Source organism: Equus quagga, chromosome 17 (assembly GCF_021613505.1).
Source record: "Equus quagga isolate Etosha38 chromosome 17, UCLA_HA_Equagga_1.0, whole genome shotgun sequence".
NCBI classification, from domain to species: Eukaryota; Metazoa; Chordata; class Mammalia; order Perissodactyla; family Equidae; genus Equus; species Equus quagga.
The window spans coordinates 31,134,924-31,155,363 of record NC_060283.1 but is presented as its reverse complement, the minus strand read 5'-3'; the positions used below and the strand labels follow the sequence as shown (position 1 = coordinate 31,155,363).

Sequence of the window (20,440 nt, the reverse complement as noted above, 5' to 3'; positions counted from 1 at the left end):
CTTTTTATATATAGTTTCTTTTTGAGGGGGAAAAAAAGCTGTTTGCCAGTTAATAGATTTATTATGAATAGCAAGTCAGTAACTGTTAACTCCTGGCTAATATAACTTACTATCTCTAAGTCAAACATGCAGGTATTATAGATAGTATTAGAGGTAATATTTTGGCTCACAGTAGCCTGGTTCGCAGAAATGATAGATCAGTTATACATTAGAGGCCTCTAGAATAACATACTAACGCATTTTATTGATAGGATATTGCTGGGTGTTCAGATGTCCCAAAAGTTTCCTTAGCTCTGAAGACTGAGATAAGTTCTTTTTAGTTTCCAAGTTAATTACTGAATCGTTATCTGAACCACTGATTATTGAACTTTGACTGCTATCATTACTGATCCAGAGTCTTCAAGGTTTTCTAGTTTGTAATTTCTAGTTTTCTTCTAAGCTTAATAGGACTATACCTTTATATTATGATTTAAATTTTTAAATCAATTATTTAAATTTAAATTTTTGATCATAAAGTATAAGCTATTTTGCATTGTACCTGTAAATCTTTTATCTTACAAAATTGAAGTTAGTTAATTAAAACATGTTTAACGTTTTAAATTACCTAGATATATTCATGATCCAGAGTGTGTAGCAACAACTGGGGATATTACAGTTTCAGTTTCCACATCGTTTCTGCCAGAACTTAGCTCTGTCCATCCACCCCACTATTTCTTCACATACCGAATCAGGTGAGAATTGTAAATGGGGTCACCCTTCAGTAACAGTGGGATGTAGCCTGTGGATGTGTTGTTATTGCCCCATCAGATGTGACATATAAAACACATTTGGAAAGGCAGCTTCTTACTAAAGTGTGGAGGAAGGTGGATAACAAAAAGTTCTCAGTAATATAGTGTTTGTAAAATACCTTGAGTTTATATTAACCTCTAAGTTATCTCAGTTATTTCCTGCAAACATACTGTGTTTAAAGTATTGTGCCAGGTACTTTACAAGGTGGGCCACTAAGTTGTAATCATCATGAAAGCTCTATGTTAGAGTTGTAATGCAGTCTTAGAAGCTATCAGATTGCCCAAGATAAAACCATGCATTCCAAGTTTCATCTGGCCTGTCTATATTCAATTAAAAGTCTAATACATATTTATTGAGTACTGCCTCTATATCAGACATTGTGTTAAGCATTGGATTTAGTTAAATAAAAAACAAATTTTAAATTCACTTTAATTAGAAGTCCTCTGTGATAACTCATTGCCTTAAGGGATTCAGGATACTTTGTTTTTAGATATATTTTTATATATTTTATATGTTATACATATTTTTTAAATATATATCCATATTGGAAGTATTTTGGTAATGTATACTTACCAGGAAGCATCCTAGGATTTTATTATTATAAGCAGTCTCTGATATGTCCAATTACACATGTACAAATATTTGTTGTTTTAATTGTTTAATTCAGATTCTGCCTAGGATTAAGACATGCTTAAAATAAGAACACCTTCATGTGCTTATAGGGTACTCAAAATGAAAATAGGAGACAGCAAGATTCTTAAAGAAAGGGAGGACATAATAGTATTGGGAAATAGAGTCAAGGTAGTCAGTAACTGACTAGTGGCATTTTGCTTTGTACTTTCTAGAAGTTAATGGAAAAAAGGGAAATGAGTTGCATAGCCTTGTAGTGAAAAAAGACCATGAGTGTTTTAGAACAGAAGTTTTTCACAGCACTATATTCTAGAAAGCGTTTCCCACACTCATTTTCACTTGAACAGCAAAAGACTGTTGTCACCATTGTGTTTGTGAATTTTTATATTGCCCTTTCCATTGTTGATTCTCACTGAAAGTCAAGTGTGTAAATTGAGTGAAAGCATTTCTGTTGGGGAGTCAAGCTAATCAAGCCAATATCTTTGAGAACTTACAGAAAATAGATGATTAACACAGACTTTGGGTTGGACTTCTTAATTGCCTTTGGAAATTCCTTTCATAGTCTTAGCCCAGATACTATAGCTCTTAAGCAAAAGAAACAGATTTGTGTCTCTCCCGGTCCCTTCCCTTCCCCAGGATTGAGATGTCAAAGGATGCACTTCCAGAGAAGGCCTGTCAGTTGGACAGTCGCTATTGGAGAATAACAAATGCTAAAGGGGACGTGGAAGAAGTCCAAGGACCTGGAGTAGTCGGTATGTGATCCAAGATTTGGTTTTATATATCACTTGCCTCTAAGACATTTTGGAGATCGTTTATGTGATACACAGCTTGGAAAATGCATGATGCATGGTGCAGTCTTAGTGGATAAGACTGTACCTTTCAATAGCTGTGTTTACCATGTGAAAGATATCATAGATTCTGGGCTTCTAACTATAATACTTTGCTTCTTAAATGTAATGTGTAAAAGTCATTACTCCGTTAGTTTAGTACCTTAAACATGAACTTTTCTAAAATGACAGCAATCTTAATTATTCAGGGATTGATTTACCACCCTGTGGATCACCTGGGTTCCTTGCTTTTCTTTCTTAAGTTCTTTATTTTTTTTAGTTGGATAATTTTCCTTAACATATTCTGTAGGGTTACAAGGCATAGGGCAGAAAGAGAAAATAAATTTCATATTAGTCATCTTTTTGAAATTTGGGGGGAATTGTTAATAGCCCAGATTTTTATTCCTGGATTTCAGTCATCTTTAGCTCTGATTACCATTGACATTCAGCTTTTTTAAAAATTATGATTATCTTAAGTTTCTGAACCCTCAGATTCTTCAGTTTTTGTATGTATGCTTCAGGAAAATATATTATTTAAGCTATGTACGTCTGTTGTCAGTCCTAAGCATATCAGAATTCGGTTTAAAGTTGTTCTAATTCATTGCCACGAATAGACTTATGTTCTATGTGTTTATTTAAGGAATTTTTCCTGGATATATTTGAGGATCTAATGCTGAGCAGTTTTATGAAAGCTGTAATTCTGTTTCTCTTTCGTCCCTTGGTGTAAGACCTCTCCCCTGTGACTGCCATCTTGTCTGGGCTAAATGCTGAGGATGCATCGTCAGAGTTTTATGTTTTAGTCTCCTGCTGCTTTTCAACATTTAGAGTGCCCTTATCTCTGGACTGGTGTCCAACTGTGACACTTTTTTTTTTAAAAGATTGGCACCTGAGCTAACATCTGTTGCCAGTCTTCTTTTTTCTTTTCTTCTTCTTCTCCCCAAAGCCCCCTCAGTACATAGTTATATATTCTAGTTGTGAGTGCCTCTGATTGTGCTGTGTGGGATGCCGCCTCAGCGTGGCCTGATGAGCGGTACTGCGTCCGTACCCGGGATCCAAACCGGCAAAACCCTGGGCCGCCAAAGCAGAGTGCATGAACTTAACCCTTGGCCACAGGGCCAGCCTCCAACTGTGACACTTTTTATTATTCATGTCTTAAGGATGGTGTCTTCCATGCCTCAAAGTATTTTGAAAAAGAAAATATTCCTGTTTTGTTTTGTTTTAGTAGATATTCTCTCCCCTACACACATACTGTACAAAATTAGGAGAATATTAAAAAAAAAAAGTCAAGGGGCTGGCCCCGTGGCCGAGTGGTTGGGTTCGCGCGCTCCGCTGCAGGCGGCCCAGTGTTTCGTCGGTTCGAATCCTGGGCGCGGACATGGCACTGCTCATCGGACCACGCTGGGGCAGTGTCCCACATGCCACAGCTGGAGGAACCCACAACGAAGAATGCACAGCTGTGTACCGGGGGGCTTTGGGGAGAAAAAGGAAAAAATAAAATCTTAAAAAAAAAAAAAAAATTATTATAAAAAAACAAAAGTCAAGAGGAATAAAATACTCACTTATAATACTATCACTCTTAACATTTTGTTATATTTCCTTTTAGATTTTTTTTCTGATTGGGCATAGTTTGCATAATACCATAGAGGACCTGTCTTATTTGCTATAGTGAAGAACTAAATTTTATACTTTGGTTTGTTGTTACTGTTTTCTCCACAGGTGAATTTCCAATCATCAGCCCAGGTCGGGTGTATGAATATACAAGTTGTACCACATTTTCTACAACGTCAGGATATATGGAAGGATATTATACCTTCCATTTTCTTTACTTTAAAGACAAGATCTTTAATGTCGCCATTCCCCGATTCCATATGGCATGTCCGACATTCAGGGTGTCTATAGCCCGATTGGTGAGTTAAATTTTCCTCTAGGGCTGATTTACACGATTTTGTTGAATCTACTCCACGGAGGGACATTATTAATTAGCTAGACAAATGGTTTATAAATGGTTCCAGAGACCCCAAGTTTCTGAGGAAGTATCATGGGGAGCCATGTGAATATGTTGGGGGAGATGGACAATAAGTAAGCTAGACCCCACACACTTCAGTCAGAGTAACTCTGCTATTATCTGTTTTCTGTTTCTTTTTAATAGTTGTCATTTTTTTGAGCAGTTTTAGATTCACAGAAAATTGAGCAGAAGGTACAGAGATTTCCCAAATACTTCCTGTCCCCATGCATGCATAGACTCCCCCGTTATCAGTATCTCCCACCAAAGTGATACCTTTCTTACAAGTGATGAATCTACATTGACTCATCATAATCATCCAAAGTCTATAGTTTACATTAGGTTGACTCTTGGTGTTGTACATTTTGTGGGTTTGGACAAAGGTATGATGACATGTATCCACCATTATAGTATCATAGAGAGTAGTTACTGGTTTTAAAGGTTCAGCCTCTTTTCCATAGTTTCCAAAAACAGTTCTGTGGCCTAATGAGAAACATCACAGTTGACCAGTAAGAATAGGCTTTATTTTATTTCATTAAGGCTGGGAAAACAATCTCTTACAGTCTTTTTGCTGAAACTCCCAATTTTGTAAAATAATACAAATACCCTATAGAGTTCGTTACAAAGAGGATTTAATGGGTAGACCTGTACTTTAGTAGTCTCTCTTTGAGATCATTTCCTAAGTCAAGTAGGTATATTTTTAAAATCTTGCTCTTAGGGTTACCTTATGACAAATGTAGCAGTACCCCAATCTTAGAGGCTATAAAATGACGGAAAAATGACTATAAAATGACTAAAGAGAACTATGAAACTCCAGTTATATAATAGGAATAAAATATGAATTTGGTACCCAGAATGTAATTGAATCCTAGGCACCAAATGTTCAGAAAGTGTCCTCTGACTCCTGGGATGACCCTGATGGGTGGGTCTAAAATAAGTCTGGGAAGATGGACTGATCTTAATCTGACCTAGAGTTGACACATTCCCAGCTCCAGTTTAGAAAGACTTGAGGCCATTGTGTTTGTGGTGTGTCTGGTGAAAAGGATCTACAGTCCAGGTTTGGAAGTGAAGTTAAGCTTCCCTTCCAGTGGAGGAATGCTTTCTACTGCATATTTCCGGTACTAGGAATCTGCTACTTCCTGTAACAGTCTTCCATTTTTCACTAACCAAGTTTCTGTAGGAGATCGGTATCATCTTACCCTTAGATGTGTGATGCAATTATCAGGGAACCCTTCTGGGGCTGGAGTTCTCTTTGTGGGAAAGTTTTGAAATATGAATTTAATTTCTTTAATATTCATATTTTCTTCTTGTTTCACTTTTGTTAATTTGTATCTTTCAAGGAAAATGTTGAATTTATTGGCATGAATTCCTTCACAGTGTTCCCTTTATCCTTTTAATGCCTACAAGAACTATAGTCATATTGTCCTCTTTTGTTCTTCGTTTTGGTAATTTATATCTTCCCTTTTGTTGAGCTGGGGGGTTTCATTTAAAGGAACAACTTCTGGTTTCACTGATTTTTCTCTGTTTTCTCATTTCCTATTTCATTGATTTCTGCGGTCATCTTTATTTCTCTCTTCCTAGTTACTTGGGGTGTCATTTGCTTTTTTCCTAGCTTCTTAAGGTAGAAGTTGAAACCTTTCTTCTCTCTAAGCACTGTTTTAGCTGCATTGTACAAATTTTGATGTGTTGTGTTTTCATTAACATTTAGTTCAAAATAGTCTCAGATTTCCCTTGTAATTTAATTTTGACCTATGACTTTTCTAGAAATGTGTTAATTTCCAAACATGAGATTTTCCAGTTAACTTTTGGTTAGTGATTTCTAATTTTCTTAGGGTTAGAGAACTCAGTCTAATTTCAATCCTTTTAAACGTTTTATGGACCAGTATCATGGTCTGTCTTGGTAAATAATCCTTGTACATTTGAAAAGAATGTGTATTCTGTATTTGGGGGATTATTCTATAAATGACAGGTCAAATTGGTTGACTGTTTTTCAAGTCTTCTATAAATTTACTGACTTTTTTTTTTGTCTTTGTTCTCAGAAAGATGATTGTTGAAATCTCCAACTGTAATTACAGTTTTGTCGATTTCTCTTTTTAATTCTGTCCGATTTCCTACATGTATTTGAAGCTCTGTAATTATATGCAAATATACTTAGGATTGTTATGTCTTTTTAATGAAGTGCTTCTTTTATTGTCATGAAATCTCTATCTCTGATAATATTCCTTGTCCTAAAGTTGCTAATGTTCCTGACCTAAAGTATAAAGAATGTTGAAGTTTGTTTAGACAGACCGTTAAGGTACTGTTGGATCAGCGTGATACTGTTGAGGCCTGTTTTTATTGTTTGTTAGGATGGGTATAAAGTAGTTATTACTTAAGGAGTAGTTCTCAAACTTTTTGGTCTCATGACACCCTGAAGCTCTTAAAAGTTATTGAGGAATCCAAAGAACTCTTGCTTATGTGGGTTGTATCGATATTTATCATGTTAGAAATTAAAACTGAGACATTTTATAACATTTACTTATTCCTTTTTTAAAGTTTTAAAATTTATAATTTTAAATTACAATAATAAACTCATTACATGTTCAACCCTCTCTTACTTATGTTCTTACTTATTGAGAGTTTTAGTTTCCTCCTAACCACAAATAAGCATATAAAATCTTGACCTGCCTTGTATAAAATGTTTTCTCTCTCAGGGATGAGCACTCAATAAAAAGAAATGAGAATTCTGGAATTTTTTCTAATCAACATGAAGAGGCAATGGGCGTTGTGTTTGTATTGTGCTGTATCTGTATTGTACCTCTCCTGTTTAAATATTTGCTTTCTTGGTAAGGAAGCTGAATTGTTCTTTTTTGGCCTCTAACCATGTGATAATCATTGTACCTAATGCTTCCTTTTGTTTTATACTTTGAATGCCACTATTAAATACACTGTAGGTTGGTCTGAAGCCGTGTCTCAGCCTAGGTGGTTTGCTGTTTGCTTTGGGGCACTGAGAGGCTCCTGCTGCTGCTGCTTTCCCATGCTTCTCTGTGCGCCTCCCTCCATCTCTGGTTGGGTGTGGACACTTCTGTCCAAGGGCACTGGCAGGCTCCCTCTTTAGCCACACTGATTTCTTTCACAGTTTTTCTTCTTCATTAAGATAATTGATAATCATACAACCTGGTTTAATATTTTAGAATTTCCTAAGCCTTACCCATCTCCTCTGTTTGGACCTTCTACTGAATTATAGTCTTCATTCCTCAGATTAAAAAAAAAAATCAAAAGATAAAAATAATGGAATATCTTATGTCATATTTATGTATATTTTCTCTGTTGTTATTGTTATAATAAATCCTAAGTGACACTTCCTTTGACAAATCCTAAACGACAGTTCTTTTCTCACATTAATTAATCTGCTTGCTCAACACATATTTACTGAGTACTTACCAGGTGGTGGGGAAAATGCACAAACAATACCATCAAAATCTCCCTTTGCTTTCAGGAATAGCCTGCAGCATGACAACTACAGTTAACAACACTGTATTGCACATTTGAAAGTTGCTAAGAGATTAAAGCTTCTAAGTTTTCATCAGAAGAAAAGAATTCTGTAACTGTGTGGTGATGGATATTAACTAGACTTAGTGTGGTGGTCATTTTGTAATAGATACAAATATCAAATCATTATGTTATACACCTGAAACTAATATCATGCCATATGCCAGTTACACTTCAATAAAAAAAAAGAAGAAAGTTGAGATAAAACAAAATCTCTGCCTTGGAATTTACATTCTAGTTGGAAGAGACAAAGTGTAGCAAATAAACACTGTATTTATGTCAAGTAGTAAGAAGTGCTCTGGAGAAAAATCAGAGTAAAGGGAATAAGAAGTATCCTATTGGGTTGTTCTGATATAAAGATGTTTCAGGGAAGGCCTCAATGACACCACAATTGAGACTTGAAAGAAGTAGAAGAAGCCAGGTGGATATGTGGGAGAAGGCTGTTCCAGGCAAAAGAATAGCAGGTACAGAGGCTCTGAAGCACGAATGTGCTTGGTCTGTTTGAAGAGCTGCAAGGAGGCCAGTGTAGCTGAGTACCATGACCAGGGGAGAGTGGTTAGAGATGAGATCAGAGGGGTCAGGGGTTAATGGACGTGTAATCCCATAAAAACCTTGTGGAAGGACTTTTGCTGACATCACATCCCAAGTTTCCCAAAACTTTCCATGTTACCAGCTAGGTCCTCCTTGCTGTTCAGAACTCTGTTCAATGCAGCAACTCCTCCCACTGAGTCTTCAAATGTATGAAAGAGAACATTGACAGCAGAGTGAGTCAAGACTTGATCAGACACTGTTTAAGCAGAATTAAAGTTTCCACAAGAGGTTCAGCATCACTACTGCCTTGAGAGCCTTCAACAAGTCAATTTCACAGTAGAGGCTACCAATGGCGGTTGAATTGAAATGATGTGTCTTTATAGTAGGAGCTCAATGGAAATCTATTAGCCCTCTTGTTGACAGTACATAAAAGTTACCAGTAGAGGTCATACCTTATTACTCTTTCACATCCTCTTTTCTGTAAGCATATAGATTAATAGATAATTGTTACTTAACACACTAATGATAAATTCAGTAAAATTATGTATTGGGTTGTTAGGAATGATCTGTTTGCTCCCTTGTATGAATTATCAACTACCATGTAAAAAATAAATACTGTATTAATGAAATATATTTACCATTAAGACTACATTGACCATTTTTTATGCTTTTTTTGGTGAGGAAGATTGGCCTAACATCTGAGCTAACATCTGTTGCCAATCTTCCTTTTTATCTTTTTTCCTCCCTAAAGCCCAGTGCAGAGTTGTATATCCTAGTTCTAAGTCATTCTGGTTCTTCTTGTCGGACGACACCACAGCATGGCTCGATGAGCAGTATGTAGGTCTGTGCCCAGGATCCAAACTGGCGAACCCTGGGCTGCTGAAGCAGAACATGTGAACTTAACCACTTGGCCACGGGACCAGCCCCACATTGAGCATTTTTAAACATGTGATAGAATATACTGTCTAGAATCTTGCATTAGCATGTGCATTATGAAAATGCACTGTTCAGATCTATAAAAATTCATATTTGGCATGTCCAGTTGTTTAGATAAATGAGAATTTGCATTAAGTATAAAAAACTGATGAAGTTCTTATCAAAAGATTGTTTTCTCTTTCAAGGAAATGGGTCCTGATGAATATGAAGAGATGGAAGAGGAAGAAGAAGAGGAGGAGGAAGAAGACAATGATGATGATTCGGCAGATATGGATGAATCCGATGAAGATGATGAGGAAGAGAGACGGAGGAGAGTCTTTGATGTTCCCATTCGCAGACGCCGTTGCTCTCGCCTTTTTTAGCAAGCCTCTGCTGACGGAAGCACAGGGATGAATCCAGTTTGTTAAATAGATTTCTCAATAATGTAAATAACTAACTTGTTCTCAGCATATAGCAGGAAAGTTAGCATGAAACGTTGTTCGGGGCCCTGGGTTCTATGTGACACTACATTAGGAACTGGATGGTTTTGATTTGCTGTGTTTTTGAGGTAGAGGAGGAAATAAATGGGAAACTTTTTTTTCTCTTCTAGAAGTCATGGGGGAGTAGTTCTCTAGCTATGGATCAGATATTTCTTTGTTTTAAAATATTTTATACTTATAAAAATATGGAAATGGGAGGGAATTGTTTGGAATAAGGATTTAAAATGTAGCAGAAATACCTACACGAGGATAGAGAGAAACTCTGACTGATTCTGTGAAAAGACCTCTTGCAGTTGTGAGTTATTTAGAAATGAACAGAATTGGTAATTAGGTCAGTCCATTTAGTGATTCCTATATATTTTGTACTTGCAGGGAACTAATTGATTAAATAGCTTGAATGCTAGTTGTTTGTCCTTTCTTAGACAATTTGTCCTTGAATTTGAAGTCTTTATCATTACGACCTGGACCTCACATTTAGTCTTTAATTCTCCCAACCTTTAATTTAAAGTCTTCAGCACTATGACCTTTATCATATTGTTGTTCACAGATGCATCATTTTTGAAATGTAGTGTGTAAAAGTATGTATGGCCTTGTTTATTAACAAAAGCTTCTTCACAATGTCTCATGTAGTCTAAATTTGTAAATACTGCTTCTGTTTTGTTTCTCCTTTATACATTTGACTGTCTAACTTTGTGATAAGTGATGTGAATTTTATGTTAAGTATGTCTTCCTGAAACATGGATTTTTTTGTAATTAATTGAGAGTTTGGAATGAAATCTTCCCAATGTCAAAAACTCACATTTTAAAAACAAACTTTGGTTCCGATGCTGTATTGTGTGTAATTGCCTATTTTCCGTAAACTCATATGAAGAAGCCTTTGCTCTTAAGACTGAAGATGAGATTGAAACTCGTTGGCCTGTTGCCTGTTTAGTCATTTCCTGGCTTTGACGATACCCTGTCCTGTGTTCCACCTTCTGTTTTCCCCAGGAACAGTTCTTTTGTAGGGAAACTGTAGGAAGAGGGAGGTGCAAACAGGGTTAGTCAGCTGCCGTCAGGGACCGCGAAGGCAAACTCACCCTTTCAAGCTGGCACATGTCAAAATGTTCTGAAATGGACTGAGAGATTTTCCTGCTTATCTTTTTTAATAGAGTGTTATCAGGGTACCAAATCCTTCTATTATGCCTGTCTCTCTCTTTTTTTTAAATCAACCCACTGATTTTTTGAAAAACAAACTTTCCTAATAAAACAATTTAAAACTAGTTAATGTTGGAAGTTAAAGCTGGGCCCAGGAATTCTTGCCATTTTTGGTATCTTTCTCTTTTCTGGAGGTCCTCTTCTCTCTCTCAGGTCCCAGAGTACCGATGCTGCCTCACATCTCCCTGCAGCTCCATCCAGTCCTTCCTCCTCAGGATGCTTCAGGCTGGCTTATCCTCTCATCAAAATCCACATTCTCTTAGAATAGTGAATGAATAACCTCTATTTCAGACCAGGGTGTGATTGATTAGTGATGTTTTATTTCATTGGCAAGAATGTGTATGCACACACAAAAGGGATCTAACAGATGGTCAGACTCTGCTTTTGGTGGAGTGAAGGCCATTTCTGGCTCTGAGGTCCCTTGAAAACACCATTTATCTTTTACTCATTTGTCCAGGATGAGACAGGTACCTAAATAAACAATGGCTTAAATAGCTTAGGGGTTATTTTTCTCTCATGAAAAGTCAGAGGTAACTAGTTCAGGGCTGATATGGTGGCCCAATAGTGTCAACATCTCAGACTCCTTCCATCTTCCTGTTCTGTCATCCTTAGCACGAGACTTTAACCTTAAAGGTCACCTCATGGTTGCAAGATGGCAGCTGCAGTCATATTGTATTCTGGGAAGGATGTTGAGAAAAGGAAAAAATTAAATAGAAAGTCAAACATAAGGCTGGAGAGGTAAACTAGCCAGGTTTCCAGCAGTTGTGTGGAGGATGGGCAGAGAAGGGGCAAGGCAGGCAGGAATTAGCCTGGTGTGAAGGAGTTGTAACAGCCCAAGGAAGACATGCTACAGGCCTGAATGAGGGCAGCAGTAGTAGGAGTAGAGTGAAGAGGGGATGAAGTTGAGCTAAATGATAAAGTAGGCAGGAGATGGTGACTAGATGTGAGGGAGTGGAAGAAATCCAAGTTGATTCCTTGGTTTCTGGGTTCACTTATGAAAAAATAACTGCAGGAAACACCTTTGAACAATGGAGATGAATTCAGATTTGGACACATTTTGAGTTCAAGATGTCTGTAGGACATTTAGGTGGAGATGTCCGGCAATCAGTTGGGTATGAATATGAAGATCGAGGGAGTGGTCAGGACTGGAGAATAAAGATTGGCAAGTCATCTGCAAACATATATATCCCCAAGGTAAAGTGGATGTGCCACAGTCACCCGGGGAGCACACATAGCCGTGGTTCTCCGTCCAACCCTGCAACACCAGATTATGAGTGGTTAGGGGAAAAGATGAGAAGATGGTGTAAAAAGACCAGGCAGGGTTCTGCTCTGCTGTACATAGGGTCGCTAGGAGTCAGAATCACCTGGATGGCACTAACAACGAAGTGGAAAAGAAGCTCAAGACTGAAAGGTCAAGGAACTGGAAGCAAAACCAGAAGAGAATGATGTCTCAGAATCCAAGAGAGCTTCAAGCAGGGAACAGCTAATAGGATGCGTATAAGATAACGCATGTGAAAGAGCTCTGTAAAGAAGCCATCATAGGAAATACACTTGTTAGCTGTTTTAAGCAGACACACTTTAATCACAGCAAGTCCTTCTGATTTGAGACTCCCATCTGTACAGAGGAAAACCAAGATTTGGGCACCACCAAATGAGACTCATTCCCTGACATCCCCAAGCCATCAGAGGATCATGCTAGCAGGCACTTGTCATAACAGTTATCATATGATTTCTCCTCCCTGAATTTTATCCTATTCATTCTTCCCCTCCCGAGTCAGTGTAAGCAGTCCTGAGATGCAAGACCTTCTTATCCTGATACTCACAGTCTTACGGTCCCCCACGGAGGTCAACCTCTTGGAGAAAAACATATACTTTTGGCTTGTTCCTCATGCGCCTTTCCATGGTGCTCTCCATTAGCGGAAGATTTGCCCTGAGCTAACATCCATGCCAACCTTCCTCCATTTTTTTAGTATGTGGGCCACCAGCACAGCATGGCCGCTAACAGAGCAGTGTAGGTCTGCGCCCAGAACCCAACCGGGCCTCCAAAGAAGAGTGGGCTGAATGTGACCACTAGGCCACTGCAGCTGGCCCTCCATGGCACTCTTAAAGCTGGTCTGCAGCAGACGGGACAGTGTCCAAGTGATAAAGGGGAACTTCAGATTACATCTTTACATAAAAATAATGGCGGCTCTGGTGCCAGACTGGCCAATGTAAGCTTTTAAACCCATAACAGAGTTTTATCTTGGTTCCAAACAAGTCACAAGCCATGGGTGTGTCTGTGGCTGAAGAGCAGAAAGGAGCCTCCTGCTGCAGCAGGAGTGCACAACTTGACCGGCCAGGTGGGAGCTTGGCATGGGCACAAAAAAGTTTTGAAAAACATTTTAATATAATTTATTTAAAAAATAAAGGAAAATCACAAGTCTTGGAGTTTCATATTGTTTTTGTTTCCCATAACAAACCGGAGGAGGACACCATAAACTTCCATTGTCGAGGTTTTAAAGGTCTTACCTACTTCTGGCCACAGGTCTTCTTCCGAGCCTGGCCCGGGCAGAGTGGCCTCGCGCGCAGGGGCCACCCGGCTCCCTAACCAGGGCCCAGGGCTCGGGCACGTGCCCGCCCTGGTGACCTCGGGCGGAGACGACGGCGCGGGGCGAGGCCGAGCCTGGAAGGACCCGGCCCACAGTTCGGGGGGGGTTCGGGGGTCGGAGCCCGCAGCCCCACGCCCAGCCCCACCCAGCTGCGCCGCTGCCCTGGTTTCCGATGGAGAAACGGGGAGCGCCGCTCCTCCCAAACACCCCGAATTCCGCAGGCCGCGCCCTCCGTTCCCTCAGGAACCCGGACCTCCTTGACTTACCACGTGGTTACCTCCGATAAATCACCCTAACTGAAAATATCCTAAACTGAAAATGCATTTAATACGCCTAGCAGCCCGGACATCCCATCTTAGCCTCCCCTGCCTTAATCTGCTCAGAGCCCTGACGTGTCTACAGCAGGGCAGTCATCGCTCGCAAAGCCTATTTTAGTATAAAATGCCAAGTATCTCATGTAATTCATTGAATACTGTACTGACAATGAAACACAGAGTGGCTGTCAGTGTGTCACTCATTCACCCTCGTGGTGACCTCGGTGATGTGGGCTGCTCCTGCCCAGCATCAGGGGACAGCTTGGCGTGTGCTGTATCCCGCTGGTCCAGGGAGAGACCAGCATTCAAATTCCAGGTGCAACTTCTCTGAGCGCGGCAGGCCTCGGCACCATCGTCAGGACATCTGTCTTTTTCCTAGAGGTCTAAATTATGAACTTTAAAAAGCAGGGCCTGGTTGGAACTTTGACATTTTGTGTCCAATTTTGGTGTGAAGTTTTGTCTTCTTGGGCTGGAGGGGCCGCACTCTTCCCCAAGTCTGACAGCTGACTTTTGAAGAAACCTTACCTTGTGGTTTGTGCTGTTCAAGGAGAAGGAGGCTCTGCAGGCACCTGGAAGTGTGCCAGGTAACAGACTCCATTTCCTCTTTCTCTGACACCAGCAGCCTCAGGGAAATGGCTTCTCCTTGACAAATAGAAATGGCAAGCAATAGGATATATTGGAGTATATGAGGAAGCCATTTGGTGTAAACCTAATTCGGCCTGACTTTGTTTTCCCAAAAGGGCCTGACTGTGGCCGTTGAGCACACATTGTATATCTGCTTTAAAACATTTACTATGGCAAGAACAAATGGCCTGAAGATAAAGGTGCAACTTCCCCCCACATTAGCATTTCCTTAGGGATAAGCATCTTTCCTTAGGCTAGGAACTGACTGCTGCACTCACCTTTGACCACCCAGCTCAGAGACAACAGACCTGCCACCCTGCTGTGTCCACCGAGACAGCAGACCTCCCTGCTGTGTCCATCAATCGCCGTGCCAACAGAGCAGTCTTGTGACTATTGTAAAAGGGACATTTCAATCATATGTGAAATATCCTGTTTGGGGGTATATAACCACTCTGTGCACCCCACTTCTTTGGTGCTCTTTCTTCCTTTGGGAAGAAAGGCCCCGGGCCATGATCCTCAGATTTTAGCTCAGAATAAACTCTCCCAAGTTTTCATTTATAGATTGGTTATGGATTATTTTCATCGACACCTGGTAGTGGGAACCCACAGTGAGCAGAACTGCTCTGTGACTCACCTGCAGTATTGTGTGACTTCCGAGACTGGGGTCTCCTCTCCGCCCTCGCAGTCCGTTTGTGAAGCAGTGAATGGACCCGGTGCACCACCAGAAGGCTCTAACTCAGAGGCTCCTAGGGTTTTCCTCCTGACCAGCACTTTCCTTCCTTCCTGTAGTACCCCATGTCCATTTTGAAAGAGCATCCTGCTGTGATCAGCGGATCCTTTTAAAAATCATGCTCTTACTTGGTGGTGACTTTGCTAAAGAGGTCAGGGGCCGCACCTGAGACCTGGCTGTGCACCTCTCTCAGCTGCATAATTCTCCTTCATTCTAAACAAAGCAGCCTGTAGTTTTGACAAACTCAGAGACACAGCCCACACCATATAAAGTTAGCTTGTGATGACAGACCCTTTTTGAAAAGGAGGGAGAGACTGCAAACACAGGAGAGGTGACCCAAAGATTACTGTGTGTTCAATTGTCAGGGAAATGTCTCTTTCCTACCACCTTGCCCTACCTTATCTAGCTTAATGTGTGTATTGGTGATGTGTCTGTGGGTGACTTTGCCCTGGGATCTACCTAGAATAAGCACAGTTTGAAGCTTGGCGTGCTTGAAGAGAAGTGCCAAATTCACGTTGTCTTGTCAAGTTCCTGTGACCCAATGTAGCGGTCCAGGGCCGGGACTTTGGCGTCAGACCAGGCTGTGACTCTTGGCTCTGCTGTTTACTGGCTGGGTAGTCGGGAACAAGCTATTTAACCTCATTTTCTTGGTGAAATAGTAGGCCTGACTTCATCGGGTGTTAGGACTACATGAGATAATTCATGGAAAGGGCTCCATTTGCCTCCTGATATTTGGAGAACAAATGGTGGCTGTTAATATTTCGGGCACCCTGGTGACCCCACGGCAACTTACTCCCAGTTCTCCAGGGAAGGCACACAGAGCTCAGAATGTTGATTGAGGAAGGTGGCAAAATTTCCCCAAATGTGGTTCTTTACTCTGGTGGGAAATATATCACCCCAAGGCAGGTAGGGAGTTGCCCCACTGTGGACCAAATATGCCTGAAGCTTGAGGTGTCTGTATTTTCAGAGCAGAAACAAGAAACTGTTGAACCTTGCTGTAAGGAAAGCATTGCATCATGCTGAGTGGCTTGGAAGATAAAAGCCCAAGTGAAAGGGATTTGAGGGTGAGGAGAGCAGGGGTGTGATGGAATTCATCTTGGACAGCAGGGACGAGCTCTTGAAAAGAAGTGCATTAAAAATTTTGAGCCAGCTCTTGAAGAACCTCAGCTGGACTCTCACAAGCCAAGCCAAGCCCAGAGCTGCTGGAGGCTTTCTAAGGGGAGGACGTTTTTACCGATGCCCCATGTCTTTGTGAAATATCTTTGTTAAACCAATAAGTGTGTAACCTCAAAGGGCAGGGCCGTGAGTAGGCTCTTTGAGGAGAGGCCCTCTTTGGTGAGCTAGGGACCTGGTGTCCTGGAACAAAATGCAGAGAAGGCCCTGTAGAGGAAGCTGCAGACCTATGTGGTTTAGAGAATTCTGGGAGATTGTCTCTGGCAGCGGGACCTCAAGGTGGCTGGGAGGGGCTGTTCATTATGATGATGTCTTTCTGTTTGTCTCTCCCTGCTGATGTAATTACTTCTCTGAACTCAGTGACTGATCTCTGTCTAGGCAGCTCAGTGTGTCTAGGCAGCCATGTGCGTCCAAGGTGATAAGAAGGCAGAAGTCCAGGTCCCGGACACCCCTAGCCACAGGGTAACGTTAAGGTACTTGTGAGTTACCCGCCCCTGGTGAATGAAAGCAAGATCCACCCAGTCAGGCTCTGCAAGTGACCTGTTGCCTTGGGACAGGTAACTTCATCCCCTGGGGCCTCCATTAACCTCCTATAAAATGGGAACATTGGTTTTAATTTTGAGGACACTTCTAGCTTTAAAGTTCAGCAGCCTCTAAGGCCCTAGGCTCCCAGGAGCAGGAGCTATCCTCCCGGGCATCTGTAAATCTCGTGGAAATCCTGCTGGCGTAAAATCTCTTCCCTGGTAGCCTCAGCTTAACTCACTTATTTCAGAAGCTGAACTCACAAGAAGCCTGTCTGCCAGAGCGGTTAGCTGTGACTAAGAGCTGAGCCCCGGGTTTAAACGCTGCTCTGCCGCGTCCCAGTTCCGACACTGGCGCACATGCTAGTTTTCTATTGCTGCTGAAACAGGTCGCCACCAACTGAACAACTTAACACAGAGAACTTTATTAATCCTACAGTTCCGTTGGTCAGCAGTCTGACGTGGCCTCAGGGGTCAAATCAAGGTGGCAGCCGGGCTGTCCTCCTTGCTGGAGGCTCTGTGGGAGAATCCCTTTCCTTGCTCATTCAGGTTTTTGGCAAAACACGATCCTTGTGATGGGAGGACTGAGGTCCCATTTCCTCAGTGTCAGTTGAGGACCATTCTTGGCTTCGAGAGGGCACCTGTTTGCCTCGGCTGCGACCCCCTTCCTCTGTCTTCAAAATCAGCATGGTGGGCCCAGTCCATCTCACTCTGCGCGTCTCTGTCACAGACTCTGCTGCCTTCCTCTTCCTCTGCAAGCCCCTGTGTGAATACATCGGGCCCACTGGGTAACGCAGAATAGTCTCTGTGCCCTTAATCTCATCTACAGAGTCACTCGCCATGTACGGTTGCCTGTACTCACAGCACCTGGGGTTAGGACATGGCATCCTTAAAGGAAAGAGGTGGCCCTTATTCTTCCTACCGCAGCTGCTCCTCATCCCTCAGTTTCCTCTTCTGATAAATGGAGGCAGAGATTACATTTACTTTACAGCATGGTATGAAGATGAAATACAGGTGACGTGTCAGAAGCACCTGGCATAGCAACTAGCCATAGTATTTGCTCACTAAGTGGAAGTGGATGCAGAAACAAGGGCCAGCCTCATGGCTGGCATTCAGGGACTATGGTCCCAGTGTAACTAAATGGGCCCCTAAAAGGAAAAGAGGCCTCTAATTATTTCATCAGAACTAACAGCTGCTTTACAGCCCTGTTGGGAGAAACATTTCCAAACCTTCTAAAGGAGCCTCTGCCCTGTCCCAGGTCCCCCTGATCCGTGCTTCTCAGTGTGGGCCTGGTTACACATGCAGATTCTCGGGCCCTACCTCAGACCTGCTGCATCAGAACGTCTGGGGTGGAGCCCAGTGCTCTGTGTTTAGCAGCTCTCCGGTGACTCTGATGCCCACTGAAGCTTAAGAGCCAGTCCTGTCTTTCCAGTCTTTAGCACTAGTTGGTGTCCACCTCACTAGATTGTGAGGCTCTTCAGAGGGGACCTCGCCTGGCTCAGCAGTTGGCAGCCCCGCGCCCAGCACGGCCCCTGCCTGCGGCGGTTCACACATGGTGCTTGTGGAGATGGCTGGGGGTGGGCATTGAGGCTGAAGCTATTCTGAAATAGAAACATGCCCACCAGTGAATTCCTTAAGTTTATTTAAGTTATGTCATGAAATAATTGGTATGTTAAATGCTTTATGTTCAGATTTTTTTGGCTTATTTAGCTAGCTAGCTAGACAGGTAGAGAGAGGTAGATAGATGTTTGGGGGACTGGTTGCGGTTTGTGGGTGGACAGTAACGTCTTTCTTTCCTACCTAGAATCATGAAATCCAGGCTCGCACTATCTATAAATTTGTTCCTCAAAACATTTTCAAGAACTTGATCGGGGATGCCTGTATTTCTAAATCACCTTGTGGCTTTTTAACTTCCCCTTACATCTCAGGCGGATGGCAAGGAATGTGTAATTGTCAGGTTGGTTTAATGGTAGAACAGGAGTCTTCAGGGCTTCAGAGGGCTTTTGTTTTAACCCCTTGCTGCCCACTGCAGGACTCTTTCTCAACATCTCTCATCTGTGCTGTCTCCTCTCTGAACATTTCCAAGTGATGGGGCGATTTGCGCATTTCACGAGGCGACTTGCATTCCAGAGGTGCTGGCGCTTTGCACAGTGCCTGGCACATGGCGGGGAGAGGGGGCCCACTTTAGGGAGCCAAGAACGCCTCCCTCCTTGACTCTCATGCTGTCTTCGGAGATTACACAGAATAACCTCTTCCTTCCTGCCCCAGTGGCCCTATGTGAAGACAGTAACTGTCTCTGACTATACTTTTTCAAATAGAATAGCCCTGGTTTCTTCAACCATTTCTCCCAGCTTCTACAACTGTTTATTTTGCCATCATGATAACTGGAAGAAATTCATAAATCTGGCACCCAGAAGTAAAGATATTATTTCCCAGTTGGGAGTGAGCCCAGGACAGAGTACCCTGGACTGTGTGTGCCTTTGTCTGCTTGCTTTTCCTTAAACTGCCACGTGACGTTGTAGTCGATAGTGAACTTTAAACCCTCAGATCTTATTTTTATGTTTTATCATTCTATAACATTATTACCACTGCACAAATTAGGAATCAAAGTAAAATGTTGACTGTTTTAAGGTTATATAAATTGGCTGCAAAGGGGCGTTAGAACACAGGTCTCTCTCAGGACCACTAGAAAATCTCCCCAGCCTCGTTTTTACAAATGCAGGGTGGGACTAAAATAACTATTTTCAGACAGACTTAGGAGAATATACATACATGAAACATCTTTTACCTCAAAGTAGCCAATTTTGAGAGGTGGTGTGTATTTTTTATATCTAATCAGGTTGAGTAGTAGAAAAATAAAAAGTTAAGAAACTGCAAGTGAAATGATACTTAAATACATTAAAATAGTCTTCTGTCATGTTGAGAGCTCTTTCTATAAAAATGTTCATTGTCACGAAAATATATTTAAGGGGGCTGGCCCATGGCCTAGTGATTAAGTTCATGTGCTCCACTTCAGTGGCCTGGGTTTGCAGGTTCGGATCCCAGAAGCAGACCTACACCACTCATCAGTCATACTATGGTGGCAATGCACATACAGAATAGAGGAAGATTGGCACAGATGTTAGCTCAGGGCTAACCTTCTTCAAGCAAAAAAAGAGGAAGATTGGCAACAGATGTTAGCTCAGAGCCACTCTTCCTCAGCAAAAACAAGAGAGAAAGAAAGAAAGAAAGTAAAGAACATATATTTAAGCATAAATAAGCTGCTCATAATTCTACCATTCTGTTAACCACGTGTTCCAGAATGTTCAGAAATGTTGATACAGTACTCTAAGCATTTTTTGTATGTGTGTATGTATGTACATGTATTTTTTTAAGAAAAATTAATAAAATTATAGCTACTTTTAAATTGGCTTTTTCTTAATCCATTATGAACAGCCTTCCGTGTCTGTTATTCTTCATGGCTACATCATTCCCCACCATGGAATTGTACCAAAATTTACTTACCTTCTTGTTGGAGATGTATGTTGCCAAGTTTTCACTCTTTTAAAATGCTTATAAATCCTTGACTGTT

The 20,440-nt window shown here is 41.4% G+C and overlaps 1 protein-coding gene across 1 annotated transcript in view; it reads left to right on the top strand.

The window, feature by feature from the left end:
• FBXO3 (F-box protein 3) overlaps positions 1-10,555 on the top strand; it is a 32,720-nt gene extending 22,165 nt beyond the window's left edge. Inside the window, exons 8-11 of the mRNA XM_046643707.1 lie at positions 609-731; positions 2,056-2,171; positions 3,963-4,153; positions 9,432-10,555. Coding sequence (XP_046499663.1) covers positions 609-731; positions 2,056-2,171; positions 3,963-4,153; positions 9,432-9,608 — 607 coding nt within the window. The 3' untranslated portion in view covers positions 9,609-10,555. The remainder of the gene's footprint in view (positions 1-608; positions 732-2,055; positions 2,172-3,962; positions 4,154-9,431) is intronic.
• The last annotated feature ends 9,885 nt before the right edge of the window (positions 10,556-20,440 follow it).